Source organism: Lissotriton helveticus, chromosome 8 (genome assembly GCF_964261635.1).
Source record: "Lissotriton helveticus chromosome 8, aLisHel1.1, whole genome shotgun sequence".
Classification (NCBI taxonomy): Eukaryota; Metazoa; Chordata; class Amphibia; order Caudata; family Salamandridae; genus Lissotriton; species Lissotriton helveticus.
The window spans coordinates 817,967,958-817,987,831 of NC_136069.1; the positions used below are offsets into that span (position 1 = coordinate 817,967,958).

General features: G+C 44.9%; 1 protein-coding gene across 2 annotated transcripts in view; it reads left to right on the forward strand.

Annotated features, from left to right (window-relative positions):
* The window catches only part of BIVM (basic, immunoglobulin-like variable motif containing), a 265,082-nt gene that overhangs the window by 46,001 nt on the left and 199,207 nt on the right, over nucleotides 1-19,874 (forward strand). Inside the window, exon 4 of one of the 2 annotated variants that reach the window (XM_078657636.1) lies at nucleotides 11,416-11,511. The exons of the other annotated variant lie outside the window; for it this stretch is intronic. Within the exon in view, the coding sequence (XP_078513762.1) occupies nucleotides 11,416-11,511 (96 nt within the window). The remainder of the gene's footprint in view (nucleotides 1-11,415; nucleotides 11,512-19,874) is intronic. 2 annotated transcript variants of the gene reach the window in all.

Genomic DNA, 19,874 nt, shown 5'->3' on the forward strand with positions numbered 1-19,874 from the left:
CAACAACCCCACGGTTCAAGTCCGAGTAAGTGTTATAAAAATAAAACCTGCCATTTGGGGATTCTCCAGTTTTACCATGTTTTATGGGTTACATTGGGGCATGCACCCCAATGCATGGAGTTCAGAAACATGTTGCATCAGTCCTAAAGAAATGGAGGGGTGACCACACATAGAGGGGCACTTTTTCTCACTTCGTTTTCTATTGTCTCCCTTTACAGGTACCCTATCTTATATTTACTTTTACTCATTTTCTTGTCATTTTTTACAGCATATTACTCCCCAAATGGTAACGATGGGCCGCTTATTTGGCATTCAATTAATTTGCAATGTTCCGCATCCTGTGCAGCCTTTCTTTTTTTCTACTTTTATTCTGTTAGTGTATCTTGCATATGTTTCTGAGTTTGCGTGTATGTTCATTGTCATTGTCTACGTGGGAGAATGCAAGAATGGCTCAGAGGGTTGGTGAGGGAATGCATAAGTGCAATGATGAATGACAGAGTGCACGAGTGATAACCAATTGCGTGCCTAAATTAATCAGTGACCAAAAAGGCACTTTTATTTATAAGTAAAAGAAACAATTGATGGACGGAATGCTGGACAATGCAAACATTCACACCCAATCACAAGGATCTGGGTTTAATCTATCATTCTTTTGCTCACCACACCACCCCAGTTTGGACCCAACCATATGCAAATCAGTCTTGACCCTGTTCCTTGTGGGAACACTCTAGCTGAACTGCCAAGCTAGGTCCTCCCTGGACCGGAAACAAGCATCTTGGGACCAGTTTCAGGGCATCACCCTCCATCAGCCAGGCTAGCTTGAATTCAGTGGTGTAGTGAGCACGGGACCCACGTCTTGGCATACCCGTCCCACTTAGGGCGACAAATACAAAAGAAACAGTTGATGGACGAAATGTTGGGCAATGCAAGCATTTACCCCCAGTCACACGGATCTGGGTTTAATCCAGCATTCTTGTGCTCACCACACCACCCAGTTTGGACCCAGCCATATGCAAATCAGTCTTAACCCTGTTCCTTGTGGGACCAGTCCAGCCCGCACTGCCAAGTCAGGTCCTCCCTGGACTGAAACAAGCATCATGGGACCGGTTTCAGGGCATCACCCTTCATCAGCCAGGCCAGCTTGAATCCAGTAGTGTAGTGAGCACGGGACCCACGTCTGGGCATACCTGTCGCGCTTAGGGTGACATATGCAAAAGAAACAACTGATGGACTGAATGCTGGACAATGCAAACATTCACCTTCAGTCACAAGTATCTGGGTTTAATCCATCATTCTTTTGCTCACCACACCACCCCTGTGTGGACCCAGCCATGTGCAAATTAGTCTTGACCTTGTTCCTTGTGGGAACAGTCCAGCCCGAACTGCCTAGCCAGGTACTCCCTGGACCGGAAACAAGCATCCTGGGACTGGTTTCAGGGCATCACCCTTAATCAGCCAGGCTAGCTTGAATCTAGTGGTGTAGTGAGCACGAGACCCACATCTGGGCATACCCGTCCCACTTAAGGCGACATATGCAAAAGAAACAATGGATGGACGGAATGCTAGACAATGCAAACGTTCACCCCCAGTCTCAAGAATCTGGGTTTAATCCATCATTCTTTTGCTCACCAAACCACCCAGGTTTGCATCCAGTCATATGCAAATCAGTCTTTACCCTGTTCCTTGTGGGACCACTCCAGCCCGAGCTGCCAAGCCAGGTTCTCCTTGGACCGGAAACAAGCATCCTGGGACCGATTTCAGGGCATCACCCTTCATCAGCCAGGCTAGTTTGAATCCAGTGGTGTAGTGAGCACGGGACCTACGTCTGGACATACCTGTCCCACGTAGGGCGACATATGCAAAAGAAACAATTGATGGACGGAATGCTGCACAATGCAAACATTCACCCCCAGTCACAAGAATCTGGGTTTAATCCATCATTCTTTTGCTCACCATACCACCTCTGTCCTCATTGCCAGTATTTGCGTTGAGTCATACCTTCTGTATCTTGGTGTTTGTGTTGGTCCGGACAAGAGGTACTTATTCATTTTTAGGTCTCGCCCTGGAATTAGCATCCAAAGGATGCTTCCAGGGACGGAGACGTATAGTCAGCTGTCTCGAGGGAAGGACGGACGAGAAGGTGCACGAGCGCAGTCCAGGCTGGATTGGTGTGCGCGAACGCGCACGTTCCGTCCTGCGCCGCCCTCCCAGCCTACCGCGCATGCATGCATGCACACAGACAGACACAGACACACACACACACACACAGGCGCGCACTCGCACTTACACAGACACGCAGGCACCCAGACAGGCAATCCCCTCCTCCTCCTCCCCCACAGTCACACACGCATACACACAGACTCCAAGACACACGCACACATACACAGGCCGCCGCCGCGCGCGCGCCCACACATGCCCCCCTCCCGCCCTCGCAGGCCAGCCACAAAGCGCAGCCCCACTCACCGGCAGCAGGACTCTTTCTCCATTCTTCGGCACAGGGGCGCAGGGTAGGCTCCTGCCTGCTCCGGTGCTGCAACGAATCGCCGCTCTTCCGGCTCTTCCGTGGGAGGCGGGGTAGGCTCCCGCCCTCCTACTTCCTGTTGTCGCGCCGGCCTGCCTGACTTTCTGGTCGCAGGCCGGCAGAGCACGGAATACAAGCACCAATGAGGCATCACTTTAAAATACTTGTGCAACTTCGTATGTACTGCCGGAATTAAACAAAAATGCTTAGACGACCTCTAGTTTTAATGGATACATTTCGCATTCCACAAAAGTAAAACTGATTTTCAATTGAGTGTATTTAACACGACAGCGTAAACAGCAAAACTGATTTTCAATTGAGTGTATTTAACACGACAGCGTAAACAGCAATTACAATACAAGCAGGCTAAAGGCGAATGCCAGAAAAGGTAAATGTATGTTGCAAATTATGATAAAAGAACCTAGTTACACTAGGTATGCCTGTTCATAGGACGCAACAATGCGGCGCTGCATATTTTTGAAGCGTCAAACATGGAGTGCGGGATTTATGTTGGGAATGCTGAACGCCGACTTTGTTGTCGGTTTAAACATCCTCCCAGTAATCCTTACAGTTAGAATCACAAGGGCAGCCTTCCCGCCTGGATGAGCTCATGTTACCGTCGGCTTGCGTCTGCTGCGCGAGGTGGGTTTGGTATATTTCCAACAAATTTTTAAAATGGAGCGCCAAACCGACGGAAAACTCGTGGAAGGGGCTGCCAGTGAGAAAACGAGCCCTCGTGTTTCTGACGGTGTTCTGATATTAACGTGACTGCTTTTCAAAGGAGCCGTCTGCTACACACAGTATGTACCTATCCTCAAATAAATAAACTAGGTTGTGTACTTTCACTTCATTGTGTATATTCGTTGTTGTCCGAACCTGTTGTCCTTCTGAACCCCAAAAATGTGTGCAAGTAGTTGTGGGAGAATAGGGCATTAATGGCCAGACTGCGAACTCTGGAACCGGGGGAACCACCAGGTTCGAGTCTCGGCGTCACCTCAACTACACCCTGTGATTCTGGGCAAATCACTTAATTTTCCCATGCCTAAAATAATTGAAGTGGTGCTCGTGTGAAGCGCTCAAGTACTTTCGGGTCGAATTCGCGCTACATAAAATTGCAAGCACAGTAAACGTGCCTACACTGTGCATCATCTTTCCCAGGTTAAACACACATGACCGGGCACGCCTGGGAGCACAGCGCCTCTCTCCGTCATGTTTACATTGCTACTGTGTCCACTCTGTCGAGTAGTTTTCAATTAGGTGAGAAAGGTACCTGTCAGAGTCCAGGAAAAGCCAACTTATTCAATAGTTAGATTTGGAAGTGAGACTGCGAGCTGCACACCCAGAAAGGCGCCAACCCACCCCCTCCTAGGCAAGCATGGTACTTGGGTACAACTGGTGGGCATCTGTACCAGGTTCTGACAGGAGCCCGTTGGTTCTCTACCCCCCTCCTTCTCCCTGCACTTCACTTACAGCAGACTAGAATTTTCTGCTGTCACACCCACACAACAGACGCACCTCGTTAACTCCTGCCTCGCCGCAGGCACCAGCCCCATCAAGGAAGGTGTGGGTCCGGTGCGGGGGGAGTAGAGCCGGGCATTCTCCTGCGCCCTGTCGGTGCGGCTGCTGTGCTTGGCGCGGCCCGTTTGGCGCCACCGGCGGAGTGTTTTTATAGACAGAGGGGTGAGCTCCAGGAGGAGCCTGAGAGGTGCGGGCAGCCTAGGATGAGTCTTTTGTTGCCCTGAGCACACGCACCTCACAGCAGCAGCAGCAATCGTCACCAGAGCTCCTGCGTGCTCCGGGGGCTCCCCGGCGACTGCACGTACGTCATCATGGTAAGACCCCATTAACTTTCAACTTTTTACAGAGTTTTTGTACGGCAGAATACGCCGAGATGCCACAGTTTATTTAAGTACTGAACGCTCCCGTCGCACAGAAAGGAGGCGTTTGGGCGGCCGAGTCGTACGAGCACCGATTAGAAAAGTGCGCTGCTTAGTTATTTATATTGGCAGGTTGGAATCTGGGACTATTGGGCGGGTGGCACAGGAATATGCTAACAGGCTTTACACTGTGGCTCCTGGCGCTTGCCGTACTTGTCTACTTGTGTTTCTGGAGGTGTGACGGGAGTGGAAACATAACGTAACTACTGCAAAAAAAAATAGCCAATGCCATTTACAATACTAAAAGCTCAAACTTTGCCTAATGCGAGACCTATTGCATTGCAAATGCTTGTTTCATTTTGTGGTAAGTAAAAGTTATTTGGTCCTTGAATTCTGAAAACATACCACCATATGCATGGGGTTAGGTAGTAAATCCAACACTGTGCATTGTGATTACTTGGTCAAACTATTAAGATATAAAGGACATTTTCAAAAACAGTGTTTTACAATGTTTCTTGTGCATTTACCTACGGATGTATGACATTACAACGCATGCTTTTACCACGCATGCCTTTACAACGCGGTATTTACAACGCATGCCTTTACAACGCATAGCGCTTTGGGGTGCTGGATAGTGAATAGTTTAATTTACTATTCCAACTCCAGTCCCCGTGGATAGTAGGGAAGGTGTTGGATAGTAAATTAAATCTATTCCCTATCCTAGAGCGCCCCCCAGCACAATGCGTTGTAATGGTTTGCGTTGTAAAAGTTGCATCGTAAAGGCACTGCGTGGTAAAAGTTGCGTTGTAAAGGATGTTTCCCTTTACCTACACATCTTGGAAAGTAGTAATTGTATTGATAGTGAGGTACAGAATTGGTATTCTCCACAGGTACTCAAGAAGTACTTGAGCGTGTCTTACAATAATTGAGAATTCCGTAGAATTGGAATAATGAATCATTTCATGGTTAAGAAATTGATCTCCATGACTTTAGCCAAATATTGCCATACAGAGTATTGCTCCTACATAACCCAAGCGAAGAATTGTAGGCACCAGTCCCTTTCTTCCAACTGGTTGTTTTAAACGCTTTGTCGCAAATGCTTTTTATACATACAAAGAGACGGAATCTGCTTTCACCTCTGAATGCATGTTTTAAAATGGACAAATATTGCTAAAGTGGAGCAGGCTGTTCACTGTTTCTCATGCTGTCAGGATTCTGACATTAGGTCTAATTACAGGACAGCCTGCAGAGCTTTCCTTGTTAGAATGAAAGTTTTCCTAGTCCTCAGGCTGCATCCATTTACTTTCTCATGAAAGAGTACATGAGCCACAGAGGAGGGGGCACTCAAAGTGCTGCCACACAGCTTTTTACTTAGCAATGACAGGGTGGTTTTAGTTCAAGATGACAAACAGGCTACATGATCCAATGTTGGCAAGAGAGCAAACTTTTTTAAGACCCCCTGGGTAGTAGTCATGCAGTGATGGATATTGCCATATATTATATGCAAAATTAAGTGTGCAAAAATATAGCCTACTGTGGTTTTTATTTCCTTTATGCAAAAAAAATAAAGTGAATAAATACAGACTGCAAATATCATGAAACCCGGAGCCTGGTTCGTAATCAACGTAAAGGGCCGACTTCACAAAGGTAAAGTTAGACTTTTGGTCTAAGGCCCACATGCATCAACAATGCCATTTGCGATTCCTTATTAGCGAAAAATAAGGATTCGCTAATAAAGAATTGCAAAAGGCTATGCATGAAGAAATCGCTAAAAAAATAGCGATTTCTTAAAATTCCTTAATTGCGATTCTCTAATTGAGATTCGCAATTAAGGAATACCTCCTCATTCATTCCTATGGGCCTAGAGGCCCATAGGAATGAATGGAAAGACATTCTCAATTTGCGATTCTCAATTAGAGAATCGCAAATTGAGAATGCAATTTCAAGGGTGCGAGGGTGTCAAAAGGACACCCTGTTGCACCCCTGAAATCTGCCTTTAAGTACATCTTGCACACACACATGCCCCAAGGGCATGTGTGTGTGTAAAATGGAACTTTGAAAAATGCACTTAAGTGCATTTTTCTACGTTTTCGCAAATTACCATGAAGGTCAACTTCATGGTAATTTGCTCCCCTTATTAGCGAATTCGCTAATTTTTTAAGTTTGATGCATTGCATTTAAGGAATCTCAATTTGAGATTCCTTAAATGTAATCGCAATTTAAGAAATCGCAATTTTACGATTTCTTAAATTGCGAAAAGTACAAAAATTATGATGCATCCCAAAAGTTCAAATTGCATTAGCAAACGGACGATTTTTGCAATTCGCACCATTTGCGAATGCAATTTTCAATGATGCATGTGCCCCTAAGTTTAGACCAAAGGTCTAACTTCACAACTTTTCGGTATTTGCAAAGATAAGTTACGAGTAGTATCTTTAGGACTTTAGGAGTTTCCGCACTTGGGGCAGAGTCTCTGAACTCAGTGGAAATTTAGACTTTTGGTGTAAACTTAGATTGTGAATCGGGCCCAAAATCTTTAACTCCAACCTAAAAAAAACTTTCAAATAGTGTTGTGGAAAATAACATATTCACTAAATAAGAATGCAGTTAGTGGAACTAAAGAAAATTCATTAATAAAGCTTCCTTTCACCATTCTGATATTATACATATGATCTTTTATCAAACTAGTACAACTGAGTTGTACAATAAATAATCTCAATAAAAAAATTACCCCCTGCGTTTCTTACGTTTTCCAAAATCGCAACTGCCTCCTTGTTTTTGTAGAAAAGTAAAAGTTAACGCTCTACATAATTTTTTGAGCGTTTGGGGGGCGGGGAATGGGGACTTTCTTCCAAATGCTTCGACCTGCAGCACTTCCACAAATACGTGTATTGCATTTTGGTAATTCAAAGCTTGGGTTTGGGAATATCAAAATCCACTCCCGATTAACTGATCTTCATTTTGAAATTTGGGTGCTGAAAGTGAATTTTATCAGATAAAAGATAAAGGGCTACACAGTAGTCCTTTGGCTCTAGATATACTTATAGACCGCGCATGGCTCATTGAGGCAGTTTTTATGGAACATCTATGTACACTCATCTTTGCTTTGGTATTAATTATGTCAAGCAGCAAATTACAACGTTGGCCACATTCACACTTTGTGTAGCAGCATATCTTGTTTGAGAATGAAAGATTTTACTAATGAATTTCTTTTAGTATTGGATAATAAATCAACAGATAGCTGCTCACTGAGCTATCTGTTAATCTGTTTGTCGCTTAGTACTTGTAGCCTCTAGCTTGTCACTTAATGTCTTTCGTCAACACAACCATTTGGATTCAAACAATACGGTAGTCAGCCTTTCCATGATAAATGTTCCTCTCTCTGGAATTCCCTTCAAAAACCGAGACTAGAAAAAAGACCCACATATTCATCAAATAGATTAAAAATGTGTTAAAAAAAAAAGTCATATAACCATAATGATGCAACATCAGAATTTAGCGTCACAATTAACTTGTATTTAAAATACATTTATATTAAAGAAATAAAGTCATAAAATTATAAATTAATCGCAAAAACACCTCATTTTGGGACATATGTATCAAACGATTTTTCATTCGCAAACACTGCGATTCGCCAAAATACAGCGTTTGCGAATGGAAAATCGCTAAACGCGATGTACGAGTGGTTTTCTCATCGCAAAATTAAAGAATCGCAAAATTTCCGATTCCTTAATTCTGTGTAAGCATTTAAGGAATCGTAAATTGCAATTCCTTAAATGCTATGTATCAAGCACCCAAGTTCTGCGATTTCTCATTCAAAAATCGCAAATTACCACCAACTTCAAGTTGGTGGTAATTTGTGATTTCTTTCACAAATGCACTTTTTTCATTTGTAAAGGTGCTATGTGGCGCACATACATGCCCTTAGGCATGTATGTGCACCATATGCACATGTTCATTTCGGGGTGCATCAGGGTGTCCTTATGACACCCTTGAAATTATTCTCAATGCGATTCTCAAATTGCGAATCGCAAATTGAGAATGACTTCCCATTCATTCCCATGGGTCTCCTGGCCCATAGAAATGAATGAGAAAGTATTCCTTAATTGCAATTTGCTAATCGCAATTAAGGAATACTAAGAATTCGCAAAAAAGTTGTGATTTCTTTAATACATCCCGTTTTGCAATTCACAAATAGCGATTTCTAAAAAATCCCTATTTGAGATTCACACATCAGATAGCCTCTAATCTTAGCTCTTGGGTTACTTATTTAGAACACACCGACCATGCCCTGGTAACATAATTGGAAACACAGTAGACCACATTAATTTGGTCATTAGAGCGTATAATTATTTGTGTTTCGGGATTAACATGCATTACCCCTTCACACCTATGGATTTGCAGTAGCCATCTTCTCCAGGCACTTCTATAACCTGGAAAAAACCCAGATAATGAGGTATAGTTTCCAGGCTACTGTCACAGATTGGGCAATTAGATCTACTCTCATGGTTCCCACTCCCTTTCCAGTTTGTTGTTTAAGTTCAGCCTGAATTTCACATAAAGGTTACAACAAAATTGAATTGAGGTAAATGTGAGTTAAAATTCACACTCCTTAAAAAATTCACTTCAAATTAGCTAATAGTCGAAATAGTAGAAGTAGTTTGTTTATTTTGCTTTCCAACCAACCAGACCCAATAGGCATTGGCTTACCCTGGTATTTGAATGATCATATCATCTTTATAATTTCCCTTTTCATTCGGATCCCTAATTCACCCTGGTCAGATGTCTTAAATCTGCTTTGACTTTTTTTTAGAATGTTTTTAGAATGTTTTTATTGATTTTATTAGTTGTACATGCTTAGCGCCCATAATCGGCACATTCTGCTGCAACATGCAGCGATAACATTGTCTGCAATACTTACATTATCAAAGGAGAGAGCTGCGCATGTAATGGAGTGGTAGACATGGCGACTGGGCAGGAATCAACGGTTGTCTTTGCTTGGCCATGCTGTGCACGGACAGTCAATCTGCTCCTCTGCGCTTAAACTGCGTAACAAGTAATTTATTGAAGCTGGTTTTGCTGCAGCATGCATGGCATACCAATCAATCAACAACAACTGGGAGGTGGGGAACGGAACTTGGAGTTGAGTTGTCTTGTTTCTGCAGTTGTTGGCGTGTGTGAGTGCCACCTGGTGTGCCCCTGCCCCTTCAGTGGGTGCGCGTGTTAAAATGTGGGTGTACAGTGAGGGAGAACCAGCTTAGTGCCTATGACCAGTCTAAAGATGATGGGTGCCTGCACAGGTTCAGGTGATTGCGGGGGCTGATTTAGCTGATCTTCATCTAGCTGAAACGCTACCAGGATTGCATCCCAGTACGTGGAAATAAGTGTTTGCCTGAGGCCTATGACTTACTCCCAACGTATCGCTCCACTTTCAGTTCTAGCACACGATAGTTCAGAGCTCATCCAAGCTTGTGCGTGCGGGGGTTCGGATGCTTTCCACCATTTCGTGATTAGGCGCTTTGCCACTATTATACCCAGGTCGAGGAATCTAGAAGTGACTTTAGTGTTACGTGTTCTACGGAACATATGCTGCAGGTACGTGGGCCAGTAAAAGGGTATCTGTGCAGGTTCGAAGCGTGTCGGCCACCCCTCCCCAGTACTCACCTAGGGTGGAGCAACCTCAGAGATTGTGCACCAAGTCTGCGCCTGGGGCGGCGCATCTGGGGCAGGTTGCGTCAGTGTGGTGAAAGTATCTGTTGATGTTAGCTGGCGTAAGGTACGCTTGTTGTGTAACGTAGTATTGTATCTTTCTAAAGCGAGCGTTTCTGGGAATCTGGGCTGGACTGGCCAGCACTTTTTCCCCAGTCCTTATCTGAAAATAGTCGGCCCACTTTGTGCGTGCCATTGCCCTGTGGTATGCCATCCTGCAGTTGTGTCCTCAGTGCCTCAGCCAGTGGCTCCATCGGAAGCGCGAATAGGAGGGGGACAGCGGCAGCCCTGCCTCGTCCCACGCTGCACTTGAATCGCGCCTGAGAGATAAGAGCCCACCTTCACCCTCACCACTGGATTGGTGTAAAGTAGACAAGTCAGCTGCAAGAAAGCAGGGTCCAGCTTGTATTTCTCAAGGGTTGCGAACATGTAATCCCATTCTAGAGAGTCGAAGACTTTCTCAAGGTCTAGAATGAGGCATCCTGCCCTCCTTGTTTTTGTAGAAAAGTAAAAGTTAACGCTCTACATATTTTTTTGAGCGTTTGGGGGGCGGGGAATGGGGACTTTCTTCCAAAATATAGTTTTTAGTATGGTTACACATTTTGCAGTTAATACACTTGTATTTAACGTAAGCTGTGCAAATTATATTTTTAAATAAAGCATTTCGCAAATAACGAAATTTGCGGCAGCAGCGGTGCCCTAGTAGAGGAACTTTTTGACGAGGCATCTTCAGTGCCTCCTGATTAACTCTGTTCGCCCAGTGAGCGCATTTGTTATTCAATTTACAGTTGTGAAACCAGAGTAATACAAATCCTACTGAAATGTAAATAGAATACAGCAGTTGTTAAAATATATTAGTAACGGTTCTAATACTTTCTATACTAGGTAAGTCAAATCATTCGGCATGCACTTTTCTGCAGAATTTTTTTTATCACGTTCTTATTAGAGGTTTCAACTGAATAAAAAAATCTGCATCATACAGTATCAATCAGCTGCTTCTCCTGAACCTATACTGTCCAATAAACATAGGAGTACAGAAATCAGAAAAAATGCCACCGCCCCACCTACGAAAAACCGAGCTTGTAAACGATATTAATTCCATGCATGATACCCAGCAATCAATCATATGAACATCAAACAGAAAAAAGGAAACCTTACCTCTAATTTTAGTATTAACTTCAATTGTAATACTGGACTTTAGCCTGCTGTTAATGAACTTTATTTTAATGCATAGTCTACACATTGTTTGTTAAGCATAATTACCAACAGGATTTTGGCTCCTTCTAAAGTTGCTTTTTATTTCCTTAGGTATTGTGTCAGCAGACCACAGTACAAGACGTCTTGTGGAATTTCCTCCTTAATATCATGCTGGAACTTTTTGTATAGCACGCTGGGAGCTGGAAGGTAAATCTCACAGATTTTTTAAAATATTTGTATTCATAGTTTACATCAATAGATCCTTTCACACCAGTATTCTTCTGTGATAATTTGCTGTTCTTTAGCACTTGACTTTCAATGTTACTGTTCTTAAATTCAAATTCTGCTTTATGAAGATATACACCGGTGATATTACATGATCATGACATTTATATTTGTAATTTGCTGTGCATATAAGGTTTGAACATCCTCAGAGTATGACATAATTAATTTCCGATTCATCTATCCATAGCTAACATTTCAAGGTTCAGCTTCTTTTCAATGATTTTGGAAGCATTTCAGAAATCCTTAGTGGAGAAAGTCAACAATCCCAGCTGTACTTATGCTCTTTAATATTATTGATGACCGCGTCGTCCAGCCATGTGTGAAAGACTATATCATAGAAGTGTGTCTTGTTTTTTGATAGAAATCTCAGAAATGCTTGTAAAGAAATGTCATTATTTACATATACAAGTCTGCAATTCACATTATAAATGTGGATCATATCTTAATCTGTCTTGGCAAGCTACCACTGGCCTTCATAGTTACAGATGCAATTAAATAGCATGCTAGACTGGGGGGACATCGCCAAGCGCACACCGGCCCTAGGAGGGGTCACAGCGCTCCGCTGCTTGCTGAACTGACCTGACAGGCAAAACCTCGCAGCGCCGCTGGGTTCCTGACGCTGTGATCGGACTACAGCTCCCAGCTTGCCCTGCACCCACACCGCTTCCTCTTCCTGCCGTAAGCGCCAGGAGGCGCACAAAAGGGAACAGCTCCCACTGAGGAGCGGGGGACATCGCCAAGCGCACACCGGCCCTAGGAGGGGTCACAGCGCTCCGCTGCTTGCTGAACTGACCTGACAGGCAAAACCTCGCAGCGCCGCTGGGTTCCTGACGCTGTGATCGGACTACAGCTCCCAGCTTGCCCTGCACCCACACCGCTTCCTCTTCCTGCCGTAAGCGCCAGGAGGCGCACAAAAGGGAACAGCTCCCACTGAGGAGCGGGGGACATCGCCAAGCGCACACCGGCCCTAGGAGGGGTCACAGCGCTCCGCTGCTTGCTGAACTGACCTGACAGGCAAAACCTCACAGCGCCGCTGGGTTCCTGACGCTGTGATCGGACTACAGCTCCCAGCTTGCCCTGCACCCACACCGCTTCCTCTTCCTGCCGTAAGCGCCAGGAGGCGCACAAAAGGGAACAGCTCCCACTGAGGAGCGGGGGACATCGCCAAGCGCACACTGGCCCTAGCAGGGGTCACAGCGCTCCGCTGCTTGCTGAACTGACCTGACAGGCAAAACCTCGCAGCGCCGCTGGGTTCCTGACGCTGTGATCGGACTACAGCTCCCAGCTTGCCCTGCACCCACACCGCTTCCTCTTCCTGCCGTAAGCGCCAGGAGGCGCACAAAAGGGAACAGCTCCCACTGAGGAGCGGGGGACATCGCCAAGCGCACACCGGCCCTAGGAGGGGTCACAGCGCTCCGCTGCTTGCTGAACTGACCTGACAGGCAAAACCTCGCAGCGCCGCTGGGTTCCTGACGCTGTGATCGGACTACAGCTCCCAGCTTGCCCTGCACCCACACCGCTTCCTCTTCCTGCCGTAAGCGCCAGGAGGCGCACAAAAGGGAACAGCTCCCTCCGCGTCGCGGACTCGCGCGGACGGCGCCGGGCGGAGCCCGGGCAGAGGGCGGGCCTTCTGTGGCCGTCTAGGGACGACGAGGGAAGGGACGGGCCACTCCCCTTACGCCCAGGACCCAGGACTCAAGCTCAAGATGGGTAAGAGAAAGTTACCCTCCCCTACTGCTGGTGGCAAACCCAAGGATAAGGCCCCCAGGAAATCCAACAGCATTCTCTCCTTTTTGACCTCGGAGGTGGGGAAGTTGACCACTGAAATTGCAAGAACTGAACGCAAACTGGGGTTAGAACCATCGCTGACTAGCAAGGAGAGCATAAGCCCACCGCAAACTGGTACTACTCCTATTCCCCTTGAACCAAAAATTGTTATAGCCCCGCCCCAGGAGTCTGCGTTACCTTCCACTTTTACTACTGATGTCTCTAATGGGGCAACTTCTAAACTCCTTAGTACAGCTGGAGTAAATAGAGCTACATGCTCAAAGCAAACGAAAAGACAGTACAAAAAAAGGAACACACACAAACCCAACGGAGGAAAGGGCACAGTGGGCTCACTGGAAAAGGCCATCAGAGATATGGTGGAAAGAGTAATCTCAGATAAGATAGAGCCCACACTCACAAAAATAGCCTCAGACATCATTGACGTTTTACATCAGTGCGTCGATGGTATCTTAAGGAAATGTGAGCGCCTGAATGTATGCCTTAATTCCGCTGAGCCTGCCACTTTTGTTTTTAAAGGGAATACATCGGTGGAATTAGGTCCTCTATGCACCCAACCTAACAGTGGCAGTGGCAGTAAAAGACCAAGGGAAGATACCCCAGTAGCCAGGAGCGTGGTTCCCATCTTGTCCTCTGGCCCAACAATTACACCGACAGTCGTCCCCAGATTAACAGGAGATACAAATAGGTCTGCTATACCTGTAATCACAGGCCAACAGAATTTACCCATTTTACCCAAACCCGTCCGTCAACCTTTCATTAACCTACCCCCTGAGGCGGCTCCCTTTGTAGCCATTCTGGTAAATGTTCCCCCACTTAAGCCAGGAGAATACGAACAACCATTCCAACTGCTAGCCAGGGCCAAGACATGGGCAAATTTGACCTGTTCGGGTGATAATGAAGTTTCTAATGCCATTCTTTCTGTCCGGCGGGTGGGCTGGATTGGGCGAACAACCAAAACAACAGAGGGTGACTGCCTGATAATTAATTTTAATAATCCCGGAGAGGTTCGCAGATTACTCTGGGATGCTTCACCCCTTGAGAGTTTAGATGCTGGGCCCCGCGCTGTATCATTGGGCTTTTTCTATCCCAAACCTAAATCTCATCCATTCTCAAACATGGGTTATGACCAAGGCAAGGGATATGATAGGACTTCTAGCTTGCCCTCCCATCCCGCCAACATCCGCCTGGAACCTGATTATAGTTGGTCCACGATTAATAGGATGAGTAACCAAAAGCCGGGCACACATACACCAATGCCCTCTAACAGACCTATATCCCTGTATAATAGATTCACGCCTCTGGCTCGGGCGGTTGAACAAAATTGACGCCCAGTAATTAATGACCCTTTGCTTACACAAACCACAGGGGACAGCCCCCCCTCAGGAATACCCAGTAGAAGGCCCAAAATCATAAGCTGGAATATAGCCGGTCTCCGATCAAAAAGGGAGGATAGTGCATGGCTGAACCTTCTGAACCAACATGACATCATAGCCCTGCAAGAAACCTGGGACAGTAACTGCAACTTCTGGGTTCCTGGGTTCACATCCTATTCCGTCCCAGCTACCAGTTCCCCCTGTGGTAGGGACAAAGGGGGCCTCATGATCCTGATCACTGTCCAACTGGCAGGAACCGCTAAACAATTAACCACTGGCTCCCCCAATTTCCTATGTTTAGAGATCAGTTTAGCCAATGGCCACAAACTCATTCTCATTAACTTTTATAACTCTGTAGCAGACGGACACTCTACTGAGCATCTCTGCTCTCTACAGTCTTTTCTGATTAATTACAAAGAACGCCAAACCACTTTTTTGCACATTATAATTATGGGGGATTTCAATATTCATCTTTGTAGGCTTTCTTGTCACATTGAAGATACTGATTGCCCCATTCCAGCCCACTACCAACATTTCTAACACAATCCTAAAGGCCAGGCACTAGAAAATCTTTTAGCAAGCGTGGATCTTTACGAACCGGGGTTCAATGACCATAGTGAACGGGTCATGACTTATAGCGCTAGAAACTCCGAATCCATAATTGATTACATTTTTGTTTCTCCTGGTTTATTAAGTTTGGTCTTCTTTTACAACGCAGCTGTGGCTGCGTTTAGTGACCACAACCCAGTCATTCTTGAGCTCGCTAGCTCTGTTGGTTTACTCAAGGAGGGAACAATCAAAACGCCCGAGTTGGCTGTGCGGTCCATGGACCAAGGTAGAAGGCTGAAGTTGGCCAAAGTAGTTCCAGTCGAGTTTTTTAACAATTTAACTTGTAAAGCCCGCAATGAATTAGATACTTGCCAAGATAATTTAAGACAGGGGGAGGAAGTAATCACCGCCTTTGCCACTATGTGTGCTTTAATTTCTGATGAACTAACAGTCAACTCCAGAAAGAAGGTACGACCGACCAAGGGCTGGTTTGATAAAGCCTGCTCAAAAGCACACAGTTGCCTCCTGGAAGAATTAAAAAAATCACCAAGGGACAGAGGGGAAGTGGCTAGACTAAGAAAAGAATACTATAATATCATTCATGCACGCAAAGACGTTCTCAAAAAGGATGCCTGGGCCTCACTAATGGAAAAGGCCACATTAAGGGATAGTGCTAGTTTCTGGGCCATTATAAACAATCCCCTTTTTTCTGGAGAAGCCAATGATAACTTGGAGGCAAATATTAGTGAGGATGACTGGTTAGCTCATTTTAAAACCATCTACGGGAGTGACCAAGCATGTGAAACACCTACTCTCCTCAAAACCAACTCCCCCAAGCCAGCACTCTTCTTCAGTATGGGAGAAGTAGAGAAGGCCATAAACAACACTGTAGGGAAGAAAGCGCCAGGCCCGGATGGCGTTCCAGACGATATGTTCAAGGCCAATACTCCCTTTTGGGCTAACATCTTGACCAACGTCTTCAATGCCGCCACGAAACACAGCTTGCCTGTCTCCTGGTCACATGCCACCATTATACCTATCTTCAAGAAAGGCCAAAGGGGAGACCCGAGGTGTTACCGCCCCATCTCACTCATTGACTCATCGTTCAAAATCCTGGGGAAAGTGATACTGGCAAGGATCGATGAGTGGGCCGCCAGCAATAACATCAAATGCCCAATATGGGTTCCGAAGGGGAAGAGGGACGGAGGACCAGTGCCTCAACTTACATCTGATCCTAGGTAAATTTACAGTGGCATCCAGTGGATCAATCCACTTAGGGTTCATGGATCTGTCCACAGCCTTCGACCTAGTGAATAGGTCTAGGCTGTGGGAAATCCTCCTGAACCTGGGGATGGACCATTCTTTGGTGCACTTTCTGGCCGAGGCACATCGGGATCTAGAAGCCTCCATCAGGATGACACAGGAAGGAGCCTGCACTGCTGGCTTCAAGTCCACTAGAGGGGTGCGACAGGGGTGTATCCTCGTCCCAATGTTATTCACACTATATATTAACCACCTTGAATCCACACTGGAGTCGGCAACACTGGACGTCCCGCACTTTGGAGGACTGTCCACCCCGGTCCTCCTTTACGCGGATGACGCCGTGCTCGTGGCACGCACTCCCCTTGGGCTACAAAGACTACTGGCAGCCTTTGATGTCTTTATGACCTCCCTTGATTTAAAAATTAACACAGACAAGTCTCACGTTATGGCCGTGGGTAGGAGAAAAAACAAGGATTTGAAGACCTTTTTTTGCGCCAATACACCAATTTCTAGCGTGAGAACTTTTACCTATCTGGGGGTAGTTTACGATGACAAAGGCACGTGGGCACCTCAAATAACTGTTAAAATCAACGCCATGAAAAGATCAGCAGCCGCCATTGTTGGTTTTTCAAAACGTCTGGGCGGAAAACCCACGGAAGCAATGCTGGCACTTTACAGAGCGAAATCAATCTCAGTAGCAAGGTACGGGGCTTCCATCTGGGGTTATACCAACAATGTAGATGCTATACAGGTGGAAGAAAACAAGTTTTTACGCATGCTCTTAGGCCTGCCTCAATCTACAGCCACTTTCTCCGTTCATATGGAATTAGGCCAGGGGTATATAAGTGACATCATCAAACAGTCCCCAATCCTGATGTGGTTAAAAATATGGCTGAACTCCAACTTAACCCTGAACCACACAATTATGAGGGACTGCTTACTCTTGGACAATATGAAAAACATCCCGTGGCTGGCATACATTAAAAAAATTCTAACTTCTCTGGGCCGCCCAGATCTATTTTACAAACCGGACTGCATTGTTAAAGAAGACCTGGAATGGTTCAAAGCGACTTTTTTCAAAATGAGAGAAATGGAGCGGGAGAGTTGTGAGCTTGTGAAACCCACTGTGAGGGAATATTATACTTCTAAAACCACACTGGCCATTGAACCCTATTTAACGGTAGTGTCAATTCCTTTACATCGCTGGTTATTAACCAAACTAAGACTTAACCAGTTCCACTTCCTGTTGAATGACTCTAAGGTGTGGGCTAAGCCCGAGGACCTAGCGGTCTGCAAATGTGATAGTTCGTCTCTGCAGGACACTATTCATTTTATGTTCTTTTGCAGTACATATGCCCTGCCTAGGAAAAAGTACATTGTTCCGTTGCTTAAAGACAAGGGGTTTGTCCAAGCCAAGCCTGCTCTATTTTTTTTTTTAAAGTTTGATTCACCGGTAACAATGTTCAGTGTCGCAAACTTTTTGGTAGCTGCTTTTCGCCTCAAAAAACGTTCTGGAAATTGATAATATAACAGTATTGGCGACACCCTATGGAATTATTGGAAAATTGCTGTATTTTTTTTTTTTTTAAACTTGTAAATATTTTAATTGTTCTATCTTAAACTGTGACATCTATTTTTAGTAACTACATCCCGTAATTATGCATTTGTGTCTATGTGCTTTTTATGATTCGTCATGAATCGAAATAAAGTTGTTTTGAACTGTGATTGAACTGTGGTAAACACCTTTGAAGGTGAAATGCTGAGATTGTTCTGTTCCGAAGAACTACACCAAAGACTTTGTGGAATTATATATTTCACCAGGACAACACTGATATTTGTCTTGCCCTCAGGTTGCAACATTCACATTTAAATCTGAGAGTTCCCATCCACCATGGACATGTTTCTGTTGTTTCTACTTAGTCATCCTCCCAGGTGTACCTTACTTTTCATATGATTGGAAATAAAATATGTTAAGCATGCACTTTTCCAATGCTGTCTGTTCTGCTGTCAATGTCCTTTACTTGTTGCTGTTTGCTTTTTTCAGTTTTTTATTTTATTTTAAATGTTATATCTTTTTATTTTTGTATTTTCTAAACAAGTAATGCACCCTGGTGGCGTCCACTCCTAGGGCTCTTGGTACAAGCACAACGTGTGCATGGTAATCTGTTTTATGCACTAAAACATGTGTTGACTAAGCCAGTAGCTCTTGCTTTTTTTCCAAATAAGCAATAGCTGGGAAGCAAATTGCAATTTGGAAATTAAAGTGTTATGTTGTATATCTTTGTAGACTAACTAATATTAGTACCAATAGCCAAAAGTCAACAATAGGATTCATCCACCATGCAAGTTATATGAAACAATACTTGTTGCTGAAGCCCTTTTGAAGTTGGGTAAGATTAAAGGTGATCTTAATGGCTGGACTAATTACAATCAATAATTGGTCTGAAATGTGAAGAACCTATTTTCAATATAAATGGGAGTGTTTTTTTTAACGTAAATGACTGTGGGATGGGGGAGTTGCAAGAATAGCATTCGTCAAACTCCATCGAGGCGTTTGAGGGTGGCCTGGTTGTACCATTCCTTAGGAAATACTATTGAGCATCGCAGCTGATAACTATTAACGACTGGATCTTTGGGCATAGAAACGACCCGGCATACCTAGTAGACCACTTTGTGATTGGTCCCAGAGGCTATCCAGGTGCACTGTATCGCCAACAAGCTGGGAAATACATGCCCTCACACATAAAGATTGTGCTGGACCTATGGCAAGGGGCCAATAAGTTTATCGGTCGATAATAAACTGACAGAACGTACCTCACTATGGGATAGTGATATACTGGAGAAGGTCGGCAAATTACAGGGCTTCTGTAAGTGGAAACTGCTGGACATAGCCACACACAAAGATTGTGCTGGACCTATGGCAAGGGGCCAATAAGTTTCTCGGCTGTGATAATAAACTGACAGAACTTACCCGACTATGTGATAGTGATATGCTGGAGGAGGTCGGCAAATTACAGGGCTTCTGTAAATGGAAACTGCTAGACATAGCCCATCTAGGAGACGTATGGAGGGGCACAGCGATAATCTTGTTCAAAGATCTACAGAATGAGTTTCAGCTATCGGAAACAGAAAGATATAGATATATGCAATTGGGGCATGCACTCCGTAGGCATAGCAGAGAGGGGGAACGCATTCAGGAATATAGCCCCTTGGAAGACTAATGCTTACTAGATTCAATCCCAGAAAAGGCACTATCCCTTACGTACGGGAAGATTTTTAACAATTCACCTGATCCCCTGAGGGCGCTCCGGG